The sequence below is a fragment of the Puma concolor genome, chromosome B3 (genome assembly GCF_028749965.1).
Source record: "Puma concolor isolate L17-30 chromosome B3, mPumCon1.1.hap2, whole genome shotgun sequence".
NCBI lineage: Eukaryota > Metazoa > Chordata > Mammalia > Carnivora > Felidae > Puma > Puma concolor.
Window position 1 is genome coordinate 76,949,031 of NC_141672.1, and position 14,016 is coordinate 76,963,046.

The 14,016-nt window shown below is 36.1% G+C and overlaps 1 protein-coding gene across 10 annotated transcripts in view; it reads left to right on the forward strand.

The window, feature by feature from the left end:
* The window catches only part of HNRNPC (heterogeneous nuclear ribonucleoprotein C), a 56,865-nt gene that overhangs the window by 16,850 nt on the left and 25,999 nt on the right, over positions 1-14,016 (forward strand). For all 10 annotated transcript variants that reach the window (XM_025918994.2, XM_086710206.1, XM_025918991.2 and 7 more), the window contains one exon: positions 10,748-11,025. In XM_025918994.2, coding sequence (XP_025774779.1) covers positions 10,785-11,025 — 241 coding nt within the window. In that variant the 5' untranslated portion in view covers positions 10,748-10,784. The remainder of the gene's footprint in view (positions 1-10,747; positions 11,026-14,016) is intronic.

Sequence of the window (14,016 nt, forward strand, 5' to 3'; positions counted from 1 at the left end):
TTGTTTTAAAAACTAATGTGACATAGAAAAAATCTTGTGCTATGGAAGGAAAATTGTGTTAATCTTATTAAACTTCTCTAAGTGATTTGGGCAAGATTCCTCAGGGTATGTTGAACAAATCAGTGAAGGATATGTAATTGTAAGTGACTGTTAATATTTTAATACTTAAAATCCGAATCTGACACTTCAGGCTGGAACAAGGGTCATTGAAATAGGTCTAAAGAGGATGAGGGACGCCTGGGTGGCTCAGTCGGTTAAGCGGCCGACTTCGGCTCAGGTCATGATGTCGCGGTCCGTGAGTTCGAGCCCCGTGTCGGGCTCTGTGCTGACAGCTCAGAGCCTGGAGCCTGCTTTGAATTCTGTGTCTCCCTCTCTCTGACCCTCCCCCGTTCATGCTCTGTCTCAAAAATAAATAAACGTTAAAAAAAAATTTTTTTTTTAAATAGGATGAAATGGTATTCGAAGTGTAAAACCGTGTACTAGATGTAAAGAGACCCAACTCTGTAGTCATACAAATAGGAAGTTAGCGTTATATTAATGAGTAAGAATTAGGTTTTACTTTATGAATTGTGCATATGTTGACAATACAAAAGTTATTAGCAGAAGCACTAGCATCTGGATAGCATCCAGAGTGTATTCCATTCTTGAAAGAGCAACCAAATTTGGGCTGCTACTATGTTCAAAGGGACATTGACAGATTAAATTGTTGCATGGGACTTCTTATTTTCACAGATGGTGAGGATAGACAGCACTTTGAATAAGATGATTTATGTTAAAAAGAAAATTTTAATGCTAATGAAGAGACAAGGGAAGAAGGAACTAAAGAAATTAGTTAAAAGCCAGTTAGGTTTTAGAGTTGAGTATCTTTAAATTGTGGATTCCTTGACTTTGGTGGCAGTTCAAGAAGCTAGATAGATTATTAGTGAGTGAGCAAGGATGTTAGGGGATTTTAACATGTTCTGAAGAATTGTGAGGCTGTTGAACTACATGATTTAGTTTTTTCATCTTAGAGATTCTGGGAATATTTTTAAAACCTACAGTTTAAAATTTGTTATTGTATTTCATTACCTATTTATACTTTGACAGGAACAATCTTATTATAAAAATGTTTATTAAAATTTGAAGGAAACATGTAAAGAAAATACTTAAAGCATCAGCAAAGATAATCACTATTAATATTTGCTATCTTCGTCCATTTTTCTGTCTCTTCGCTATGGGTGTACCTGTACATCTCTATATTTTTTTCATAGTATGTATTTTATATATTTATAGGTTTTTAGCAATGTAGAATTGTTACCATATGTAGTTTTAGAGCATTTATTTTGTAAGTGTTTTTCGCTTAGTTTTCTACAACATGTTTTTATTAGGGGGTTATCTAATGTTTTTTGTTTTAGGGATCTATAAAAATTACAGGCGTCAAAGTTTCTCATTTTCAGTTCCAAATAGGATGACCTGAAATTAATTTAACATTGTCAGTTGCTTAATTAATGCAAGTATATAGACCTACCCGTTGCTTGGCACTTAACTTTAATTAAGAATTTTCAGGGGCGCCTGGGCGGCTCAGTCGGTTGAGCTTTCGACTTCAATCGGGTCATGATCTGGCGGCTTGTGAGTTCTAGCCCCGCATCGGGCTCTTTGCTGACAGTTCAGGACCTGGAGCCTGCTTCATATTCTGGGTCTCCCTCTCTCTGCCCCTCTCCGGCTCATGCTGTCTCTCTCTCTCTTTCAAAAATAAACATTAAAAAAATTTTTTTTAAATAATAAAGTATTTTCAAAGGAACCTATAGAAACATGTACTGGTTTACTTAGCTATAGCAGAGGAAATGCTATTTCTCTTCATCCAATTGGATGATCATTGTTATATTAGTAAATCTAAGAAAAATGTAATTTTGTTATTTTCTGGGAACTTGTTAAAGTGTGTGACCTTGTATATATCATTTTCCCATTTGCCTAAACTAGCTTTAAGAAACTTTGGAACAGGTAATACTACACATGTAAAATACACCATCTGTGTTCCAGCCTTGTGCTTGGTTCTGGTAGCTGCTTCTTAGATTGCCATGTTTGTTCTCTATTTGCATTTTTTTCCCCCTCCTGAATAATTTTAAAATTCTAGGCATGATACTTCACTTAGGAACTTGAATGTGGCTTCACCTTGTAAGAAGAAAGTATGTATCATCACATAATTATCAAAATAATATATAATATTCAATATTCTCTTGTGTACAGTCCATAATAAAGTTCTCTAGTTGTCACCAAAAAATGTTCCCTATCCAGTCAAGGTTCATACATTGCTTTCTTAATCTAGGAAAGTCCTTCCTTTTCCCTATTTTGTATGTATGTATTTATTTTTGAGGAGTTTCAATCATTTGTATTGTTGTATAATGTCTCTACAAACTTGAAATTGATTGTTTCCGTATGTATAGGTTCAAGTATTTTACCAAGAATATTGCATAGGTGATGTGTTTGTTACGTCAGCAGGCATATGTCAGATCAGTTGGTTTAAGTGGTGGCATTTATGTCTCCCATTGTAAAAGTACATTTTTCCTGTTAAAATCGTATTCTTTTTGGTAATACTTTGAGATCATGTAAATCCTGTTTCTACTCAACAAGCTTTTGCCCAGTGATTTTAGCATACATCAATAGTCGTCTGAATCAATTCTTAAATTGATGTAATCTTTACCAATCTAACAGTTTTAAGAAGTATCTTTAAAATTTTTCATTTCAGTATGTTTTTCTTTAAAACATTTGATTTTAAATGATTTGAGTTTCCTGCCTTTTATTTTCTCTTCATACTTTTTGGGACTGTTGCATGTTTTGTGTTGAGGTTTTGACAATTGCATATATAATTTTTTACATTTAAATTTTGACCCATTTATAATTTATTTTGGTGTACTGAGTTTGTTTTTATTTTTTTTTTATTTTTTTTCTGAGTTTGTTTTTAGATGGCTGTGTGCTACCATTTATTGAATTATCTATTTCTCCCTATAATTTATAATATCTTGAGTATTCTTAGTTTAATTCTTAGACATAGCGGTTAGAATAGCTTATCTAAAAATGGCTAGCGTCCCTTTTTGTGACCTGAAAATGTCTTAAAAATAAAGTATACTGTTCTTTTTGCAGACAGATGGACAGTTCATTGTTGGCCAGAGGTAAATAATTGAATGCAATAAAGATAACAGGCAGAGAACAAAGAAAGGGGGCCAGATTGAGTAAGAAGGAACCAAGAGGGACAAGTGATTTATAAAGGGGCAAAATAAGAGCTTAGGATTGTTAAAGGAGGACAACTTAGTGTAGATGACGACACTCTAATTGGGCAGAGAAATTTATAGTATCGGAAAAAGAAACTTTGTCAAGAAATTGTGAAAGGCGGTGTGAAGTAGAAAATCTTTACACTCCAGATTTAGTCATGTATTTTTAAAAATGCCAACTCATTGCTGCCATCTAGTGATACTTTCTTTTTATATTGAAAGAAAGATGGGAAATAACATTAGTCATGTATCTAATTTGAATTGGATGTATAGGGTAGTTAAAGGGTAGTAAAGAAAATTTTAAGGCAGAGTTCTGAATTTTCTAGTTTGAGGCAAGTTATTTTTCTTAGTATGATTTGACATCTGATAAGCCATACAGATGTTGTCTTTGATTTATTTTTTTGTGGAGTAAAAGGTAATGTGCTGTGAGCAAGTTTAAACGTGATTAGTATAGGTGTATAAGGTAAGCAGGTAGAGGTTTAGCTGAAATTTTTTTTTTGAGCAGCTGGCAAAAGTTTATTAGAATATAAGATGGGAAAAGAAGAAAATAGTATGAAAGCTCTCTTTACAGAGAGGGGACATTCAAAAGTGAGGATTGGCTGAAATCTTAAGTAGAAACCTTATGGCTTGTGTACTTAACTTTCTGCTGCTGGGATTTTTGTTTGTAGTAAATATGCCTAAATATTACTACTGTGATACTAAACACAGTCTGAATGAGTGGCACAGTTTTGTCAAGCATTTATCTTTCCAGTCCTTTTCCACTAAAGGTACAGTTCTGGTGTCCCAGACGTAAAAGCAAGGGAGCTAAAGTCTTGGTTCCAGTTATAAATTTGTTTTGGGCCAGCTCCCAGCAAAGTCAAGGACCTTCATAACCTATGTTTTTGGGCCATTTGAAACTCTTCATAATCAGAGAGTGTAATCTGCATCTCCCCTTGCTGCCCCTCTTCCTAGCAGAATTTACTTGACATTTAATGTGAACTTGAGAGATGGAGTAGTCATTATAAACATCTCCCAAATTTTTAGTTAGATTGGCAGTCCCAAGTTAGGTTGGTCTCAAGAGGGCAAAGAACCGGGATAGTGCAAACCTGAGAATGAACAGTTGAAATAAAATTTGACAAGTTTGTTTGCATTCCAAACAGATGGAGATTTTATTTACCTTTTTTTTGGTTTTAGGATATAATTGAAATGGCAGGAGTGTGAATAGAAACATTTCTATATCCACAAGTCTTAAATATTTGTCCATCACTGCCACTAAAATCTCTTGGTTTTATTGCTTCAGCATAAAGCCTATGATCAGACACATAGATCCTTTGGTGTAATGCAATAAAGGTAACTGAGTAGTCCTAGTTTAGATTTACTTACCAGATAAAACATGCCTTAGATTCTTTGGGATAAAAATATATATGTAAAGTATGTAGTATGCAAACACCTGCGTGCATGTGCATCTGTGCTAGTTTTGAGTGCTACAACCCAGATAACCTTTAGGAAAATATTCATTCTTTCCTTCCATTGTATTTACTGTGTTCGAATTCTGCTCTTCTGGAAACCAGATCTATTTAAATCTTCAGCAGTGAATTAAACAGGATGCAGAGTATCCAGGGAACATAATCATTTCAGAAGTCTACCCTGTTCATTTTACTTTTTTTTTTATAAAAATTGTTTTAAATGTTTTTATTCATTTTTGACAGAGACAGAGCATGAGTGGGGGAGGGGCAGAGAGAGAGGGAGACACAGAATGGGAAGCAGGCTCCAGGCTCTGAGCTGTCAGCACAGAGCCCGATTTGGGGCTTAAGCTCACGGACTGTGAGATTGTGACCTGAGCCAAAGTCAGACACTAAACCGACTGAACCACCCAGGCGCCCCTCATTTTTTACTCTTTGAAACTAATTTTAGGAAAGAACCTTTTTTATTCTGTGTAACTTTTATTTATTTAGATGTTTAAGAAAGAATGAATTTGACTTAGAAATGAGTTCTGTGGGGCGCCTGGCTGGCTCAGTTGGAAGAACATGCGACTCTTGATTTTTGGATTGTCAGTTCAAGCCCCACATGGTGTATAGAGATTACTTACTTCCCTACCTACATACATAAACTTTAAAAAAAAAATTTTTTCTGATAACGCCTGAAACTAATACAACACTATATGCTAACTAACTAGAAATAAAATAAAACTTTAAAAAAATGATTTCTCTGAGAACACTTTTAAAAAAATTTTTTTAACTTTATTTTTGAGAGAAAGACAGGGCATGAGTGGGGCAGGAGAGACAGAATTCAAAGCAGGCTCCTGGCTCTGAGCTGTCAGCACAGAACCCCATGTGGGGCTCGAACCCACAGGCCGTGAGATCATGACCTGAGCTGAAGTTGGGATGCCTAACTGACTGAGCCACCCAGGAGCCCCTCTCTGAGAAAACTTTAAGGATGTTACTAGACTAATTTCATCTATGAGGAATTACAGAACATTTAGAAGGTGCTAGCAACTTCTGGTTGTCAGAAAAATGGGAGAAGTTGTGGAATTTATAAACTAGCTTGAGGAACTAGACTATGAAGGTCATAATAAGCATTAACCGAAAGCAGAGTACCCACAGGACAACATTTTAAAATATTATTGCTTTATCTTTTGTAAGCATGTGACTTTTATGTGAATATATGTGCTTCCTTTTACCATACAGTTATATATGTTGCTTTTCGACCTAAACATTTAATCATAATTCCCCACATTATTTAAAGTAATTGCCAGATTTTTCTCTTTAAGTTGTTTGTTTTTGTTGAATCTCTACACCCAATGAGGGGCTCAGGCTCCACCCTGGGATCAAGAGTTGCATGCTTTCCCCCACTGAGCCAGCCAGGCACACCTAAAGTGATGTGCAGATTAGTCTAAAGACTGTAATTGCTGGTAATTAGAATGCTGAGTTAAAAATTAAAAATCTGCTGTACGAAAATGCATGTAGAATATAACATGCTATAGATGTTTGTAAGGTAAAACAAAAGTTAACTTGTTCTGCAACTGCTTTTATACTGAAATCTGATGTATGTCTTGAAGACTGTAGCATTTGGATCTGATTATTTAAGCTAGGCAGCACTTCCACCCATATCTTCTTGCCTAGCGCTTATTTTTTATTTTTAAAAAAAAAAATTTTTTTTCAACGTTTATTTTTGGGACAGAGTGAGACAGAGCATGAACGGGGGAGGGGCAGAGAGAGAGGGAGACACAGAATCGGAAACAGGCTCCAGGCTCTGAGCCATCAGCCCAGAGCCCGACGCAGGGCTCGAACTCCCGGACCGCGAGATCGTGACCTGGCTGAAGTCGGACGCTTAACCGACTGCGCCACCCAGGCGCCCCCTAGCACTTATTTTTAAAAAGCTAGGAGAAATCTGCCCAATGAGGAAAAATTACTCAAGTGTAAACCTTTATGACCCATAATGTAGCCTCAAATAAATTCATTTACGTCTGTTCCATTTCTGTTAGGTCGAGAAAAATAATTAGGAAGCAAAACCTCTAATGACTAAAGTCCATAAAAATACAACTCTGCCAACAAGGTTTGCACCTTGGAATGAACTGTGACAGTTGAGAAGTAAATGAAACCACATATTTAAGGAAAGAAAATGCAGTGATAAAATTTCATACCCAGCAAAACTGACTGACAAGTATAGACCGCATAGGCCAACTGTTAGTAACATGTAAGAACTGAGAAAATATTCTCATGAATTCTGAGTAATACGTTAGAGATAAACCTGAGATACTATAATTTTAGGTCATGGTAGAATTTAAGCAGTAATATCACAAAAAAGACGTGTGTGTGTAATTGCACTAAGAGTATGAAATTATGGGAAATCCAGACTGGGAAACTTGAGGTTTGAATACCCCGTACTCTTCAAAGAAGTTGTTTTGAGTTAAAGGGATGGAAGAGGAACATATCTAAAAGAAGCCATAAAAGACACATCAAATTCGCTTTAATGGGTAAGACTACTAACTAGGGATATACATCAACGTGATAGAATTATTTTGAAAAGAAAGTGATATGGCACACCTGGGTAGCTCAGTCCTTTGAGCATCCGACTTTTGATTTCAATTCAGGTCTTGATTTGAGGATTTTGAGTTCGGGCCCTGCTTAGGGCTCTGTGCTGGGCTTGAAGCCTTCACCAAAAAAAAAAAAAAAGCGATAGTTAACTTTTGGAGGTTGGAAAGTGATTGAGAATGGAATGGTGCACATAGAGGGCTTCTTAGTTTTGAGATTTTGTAGAGGCTCTGGTACCTAGAGATTTTTACAATAGTGCCTTGTACTCACCTACACTTGGAACAGGAAACACACTGTTTCAACTGCTTTTCTTAAAATTGGTTCCCTTGGCTATCCAGTAAATGGATATTTGGGGATTCTTCAATTCCTGAGTCTATTTCCCCCACGTGGGCTGTTGCATGGGCCGTTGGCTTCCTTACCAGCCTGGCATTTTGGCATTTTCATTGGGGTACCTTGACACTAAAGCTCACAATCTAGTTGCTTTTATCTGGGGATTCAGAAAGATCAAAAACTATGCTCTGCTGTTGGTGCTTTCTTTTGAGAATCTGTTTTTTCCCAATAGTTTCTTTGCATTTGGGATATTGGTCACTATCCATCCCTACCTCCCCAACAGAGATTTCAGGGGTAAGGTACCTTAAGGATTAGAGGTAGGGTGAAATGTGAACTGAGATAATTTATATTTGTAAAATTGGTAAAATTTTGGGTAATCTGTTCCTCTCTTCAATAATTTTTTTTTTTTTTATGTTTGTTTATATCTGAGAGACAGACACAGAATCTGAAACAGGCTCCAGGCTCTGAGCTGTCAGCCTAGAGCCCTACATGGGGCTCAAACCCACGAGCTATGAGATCCTGACCCAAGCCAAAGTTGGATGCTTAACTGACTGAGCTACCCGGGGCCCTTTCAATAAAATATTAAACAGTAGTATTACTAGAGTGTAAACTCTGAGGAATTGTAGCTGTTGCTGTTTTTCCTCTGAAGTAGCCTTGGTAGCTCGTACTTCTCAGATACATGTTCAGTGAAAAAATGTATTTATTTGTACTAACCCTTTTTTTTTTTAGGAAGATGTGTTTGTCCTTGAACTGGGATTAATGAATCTTTGTGGGTTCATTTGTCTTTACTATTGCTCATATTTTGATTAAATCCTTACAGTGAGTATGGGCATTGAAAGCTATACCATTCACTTTAGCCAAGCCTTTGAAGTTGAGGTCAATATATTATTTTTCTGTTAACAATTCATGATTCTTGTAGCAAATTTAGAAACCATATATAATCACCTAAAAGATAAAATCATATTCTTAAACTCAGAGATGGCACCCAAAGTTACCACCTTCTTATTTGTGTCTGGATGTTTCTTTACTGGCCTTTCCAAATGGAGTTGCTTAAGAATTAATCCGTAATGCCCAGTGGCATTCTTTATATATAATGAATTCTATATTTCTAGATTGGTACAAGCTATATACCTACCATCTTTGTGAAAATTGGAAAAACGGTCATATAAGTCCATTTGTTTTGTGGTTCCAAGGAGTATATTTGAAGCAGGCATTAATGTCCATTGTTTGGTGGTTTACCCTCTTGTTCAGTATACTGATAGCATGTAGAACCATCCTCTTTTCCCTTACAGGTAATTTCTAATTAAACCCAGGAAGATTTTTTTCCTGTATTTATTATTATTTACCATAACATGTAGAATATATGTTTGTTTCTCATGATAAACATTTGTAGAAACCTGGCTTAAGTTGTCCCCATTTACAATAATAGGAAACTTTAATAGCCAGCAGTAACATTTGAAACCAGTTACGCCTTTCATTTCATTTTTGTTTTTGGTGTTCTAAGGCTTTCTGGCACTCACACTTAGAGTTGAAAATGTGTTCACGACTCTCACGACTGCTGTTTGATAAATTTTTATTTCTTAGTCTTAAAATTTAAGAACTGTTTATAAAGCTATAATTTAGAAACCAAAATCAAATAAAGACAATTTCTTGAATTTTAGAATGGCTAGGAGGGAAAAATGGTTTTGGCAGCTTTAAAATCAGTACTGTTTGTGGGGCGCCTGGGTGGCTCAGTCGGTTAAGCGTCCGACTTTGGCTCAGGTCATGATCTCATGGTTTGTGAGTTCAAGCCCAGCATCAGGCTCTGTGCTGACAGCTCGAGGCCTGGAGCCTGCTTCCGATTCTGTGTCTCCTCCTCTCTCTGCCCCTCCCTCACCGGTGCTCTGTCTCTATCAAAAATAAATAAATGTAAAGAAAATTAAAACAGAAATCAGTACTGTTTGAAAGGACTAGGTGTTTTAAGGGTCAGAATATTAGTGGTCCAAAAAAAAAAAAAAATACCAGTGGTCTGTATAAATGATGTTGTACTGTTTTGCTAACATACATATATAGAATATATTTTTACATAATCCATGAGAACTAGTTTGTCATGATTTCTCCTGAGGATTGGAAAGAGCCTGATATCTGATTTGAGTTTCAAAAGGATGAATGGGGAAAAATTAATCTTAAGAATGTTACTCTAAATCTAAAGTGGGTTCATCTTCAGTTTGGTAGTTGGAGTGGGAAGGGGCAGCGGATAAAAAAGCTTAAAGAATGTCAAAACTTTTCTCACATAAAAAAAAGACCTAAGATGGTAGTATCATGAATCTCCATGTAATTGTGATTGAACCTTTATAACATACATAAAGATAATTTTTGTTTTGAAAAAAGTCTGAGGAAAGTAGTTTTCTTGGTCCCCTTTTGATTCATGCAGTGTTCTACTTACTAGTTTTATCATCATCATCATCTAGTAGTAAATGTCCCAACTGTATTTTGTAGATTATCACATAAAAAGTAAAGTAGGTCAAGAGTCAGTACATTGTGTAAAGTGCTAGTACTGATACTGGAGATACCTCTGGCATATTAGTTCCAGAGTGAATGAGTTGGGTCTATATATTGCTTTAGTATAATAAGGTTAATTATACTTGAGGGTGTCAGCTGCCCACATTTATCTAGCTAAAGAATGGTTGTTTGTGGGCAGAATTCAGAGTTTTATGTATCTTTGGAATAGTTGAGACTCGTTTTAGTAATAGCACTGTGCAAGAAGCTGGAGTTCTTTATACGTGGCAAGGAATGGTTAGGTTAGTATGAGGGGTAAGGTTACAAATCTGAGAAATTTGTAGTAGAAAGCTTAAGGATTTCGAATTTGCTTCAGGACTTTAGAACAGAGATGGTCACTTAAAATTAATAATGTCCGTGATTGTGTTACTAGTAGTCTCTGAAGAGGACCCCCCCCCCCCAGCCCCTCATGGGATAGACTTGGGGAAGAGGGAGCTAAATTTTTATAAGAATACATATATTCAGGAGCTCTCCTCTCAATAACTTGCTGCTATGACAGTCCTTTTGGTTGACTGATACTCTAGTCACAGTGGTTCAAAATAAGGAGTAGAAAGTTTCATCGAGGAGTATTTTGTTTTTATCTCCTTTTCACCTGAACGCATTTTTTTTTCCTTCCAGCTTTTCGGCTTTGTGAACAACCGTATCATCAAAGACCATGGCAAGCAATGTTACCAACAAGACAGATCCTCGCTCCATGAACTCCCGTGTATTCATCGGGAATCTCAACACTCTTGTGGTCAAGAAATCTGATGTGGAGGCAATCTTCTCAAAATATGGCAAAATTGTGGGTTGCTCTGTTCATAAGGGCTTTGCCTTCGTTCAGTATGTTAATGAGAGAAATGCCCGGGCTGCTGTGGCAGGAGAGGATGGAAGAATGATTGCTGGCCAGGTTTTAGGTAAGATCTGGGTTGAATTAATTTTTTCATTGATTGTATAATTCACATACCAGTCATTTTTCTTTTTTTTTAATGTTTATTAGTTTTGAGAGAGAAACAGAGACCCATGTGCATGTAGGGTACTGGTAGAGCGAATCCCAAGCAGGCTACATGCTGATAGTGTGGAGCCTGACACAAGGCTCAGTCTCACAAACTGATGTCATGACCTCATGAGCTGTAGTCAAGACTTGGACTCAACCATCTGAGGCACCCAGGTGCCCCCAGATCTAGATTTTTCTATTCAAGCTTCGTTTTTCTGTCCCTTTTCCATTAAGCTAACAGTCAAAAAATGTTAGGGTTGTAGGTATAATTGGCTAAGGATTTTATTCCATTTTGTGTAGCAGAGTTTGGATAAGCTTCAGTTGGCAGTCTTGAGTAAGGTCAGGAGAATAGGAATGACGTGTTAGATAAGGAACAGTTGCTGCCTAATAACTGTGTCCTACCATTCACAGGAGGGATGAGGTGAAGACAATATAGCTTAGTCATTCTTGAGCTGTGGAGCCGGGTGCTTGGCTCTGCATTGGCGATTCATAACTGTGTATTGGGCAGTCTGCATAGCTTGGCTGAGCCTTAAATTTTCTTAGTTTTTAAAAACTGTGCCTCAGAGTTTATTATCTGTTCTTACCTGAGGTAATAGTACTTTGGTGTTATCAGGAATTTGTCTTAGTTGAGATGATTCATGAGAAGCTTCAAGTATAGTCTAGCATGTTACACTTAATAAAAGGTACTTATTATTAAATATATTTCAGCATTAGCAGCACAAAGTGGTTTTGTCGTAGGTGTTAGTTTTCCCAATAAGTGTCTGCTCTGATCTAGTATGTTCAGATATTTTAGAATGAGATTTAAGCCCTATTTAATAATAGTTTATATTCTAAACTTCAGAAGATTTCATTACATATTAAGACTTAGCACATAAGTCTTACAGAATTTCATCTCCTTGAATAGTTTTCTAACAACTTACCAGTTGCTAAGATTTGCTGTCAGAATCATAGTAATTTTATATAGCTTATATTTTCTTGGGTGTGAATATTAGGGAAGTTGAAGGGTTCAGTAAGAGAAGTCAATTTCTCTGTTTTTTTTATGAATAAAAAGGAATAAGCACATATATTTTGAATGCCACATAATGGCTAGTGGCATTGTTGAGGATACTGTGGTTATCAATTTAACAATTATTTAGGTTTATAAAGTTTATAGCAATTCATAATTGAGAACTTAGTTTTCTGATGATTCCTGTAGAGGCTTATTTAAGTTTCCATTTTGTTTTCAGCATTTTCAGGACTTTGTATTCAGTTGTATAATGTGCAAATTTGAATTCGAATTTAAACATTTTAATTTCTAACTGCCTTCCTCTCCAGGTTAGAGTGGGTTCTTTCCTCCTTCAGTGTATTCATGTTGGTGATTTTCCCTCTAATACTAGATAAAACTTGAGCATTTCATAATGATTGTAGCATTTAATAAATACTTTATATCGTGATTTATTGTAAGGCTTCAACAGCTTTTTAGACTATTTTGGATGTTTATAGTTTTTCAGTGGCTATTTCATGAAAGCTCTTCGATTTTAGAATAAAAGTTTAGTGTAATTTGTATTTCACTTGTAAACCCTTTTCAAATGCTGTTTTAGAAATCTTAACCACAATGGATTGGGAAGGAAAAATATTGGAAGTTAGAGAACCTTGTAATCCTTGATATTGAAGATAAAAGTAACAGTTTTAATTGAGAATACATAAGAAATTTCCATACCCACTTGTCCTATATTCAAACTATAGGAAAACTCAAAGTATGGGAAAACTTTGATACCTGTAAAATGAGTGTGGTGGCAAAAGTGAACTAAAACAGTTTTCTATCATAAAATGAAGTCAGGTTTTTTTATGATACTTGTTTATTTTTTAACGGTCATGGAAATTTACTAATACAAAAATAGAAGAATTTAATGAGCATGTGTGTATGTACATCTCACCTGTCTTACCAACCAGATACCAACATTTGACTAATCTTGTTTTCGTCTGTTGTTTCTTTTTTTCCCCTTTTTTCTCTTAAATTTTGTTAGAGTCAGGTCTCTTTTTAAGACTCCAGCATATATTCAGCAGACTGGGACTTTTAACAAAATGCAAACCACACTGCCCTTATCACATACCAAAATAAAGCCTCCCAGAAATTCCTTAATGCCATCAAATAATTCATTCCATGTTTAGATTTCTTCCTTTAGAGTCTGAAACTTTTATTGTTATTATTTTTAATGTTTATTTTGAGAGAGAGAAACAGTGTGAGTGGGGTAAAAGGGCAGAGAGAGAGGGAGACACACAATTCAAAGCAGGCCCCAGGCTCTGAGCTGTCATGTCAGCAACAGAACCCCACTCAAACCCATGAACCTCGCGAGATCAGTGACCTGAGCCAAAGTTGGATGCTTATCTGACTGAGCTTTCCAAGCATCCCTGGTCCCTGGTTGCAAACTTTTTTTTTTTTTAAGTTTTTGTTTTGTGGTTTGTGGTTGGTTTTTTGTTTTTTGTTTTTTGGTTTTTTTTTTACTTTTTATTTTTTTGAGAGAGAGCTAGGGGTAAGGGCAGAGAGAGGTGGGGACAGGATCTGAAGCAGGCTCCGCGCTGAAAGCAGAAAGCCTGATGTGGGACCAAACCCACGAACTGTGAGTTCATTAACTGAGCAGGGATAAAAGTCAGACATTTAACTGACTGAGCCATTCAGGTGCCCCTCAAACTTTTTTTTAAATAACTTGATTAATTCAAATCAAGATCCAGTTCATGTCTGTATGTGTGTTTGATTAATTCCCTCTTAGATGTTTTTAAATCTGAGTTTTCCTGTCCTTCTAATTTAAAAAATGTATGACATTTAATTTGTTGAAGAAAATGTGTTCCACACTGTGTCATTTAATTTGTTGTTTTCTACCTGTTTTGTGTAATACTGCTACATCTAGAGCAGTGCTGTCCAATAGATGTA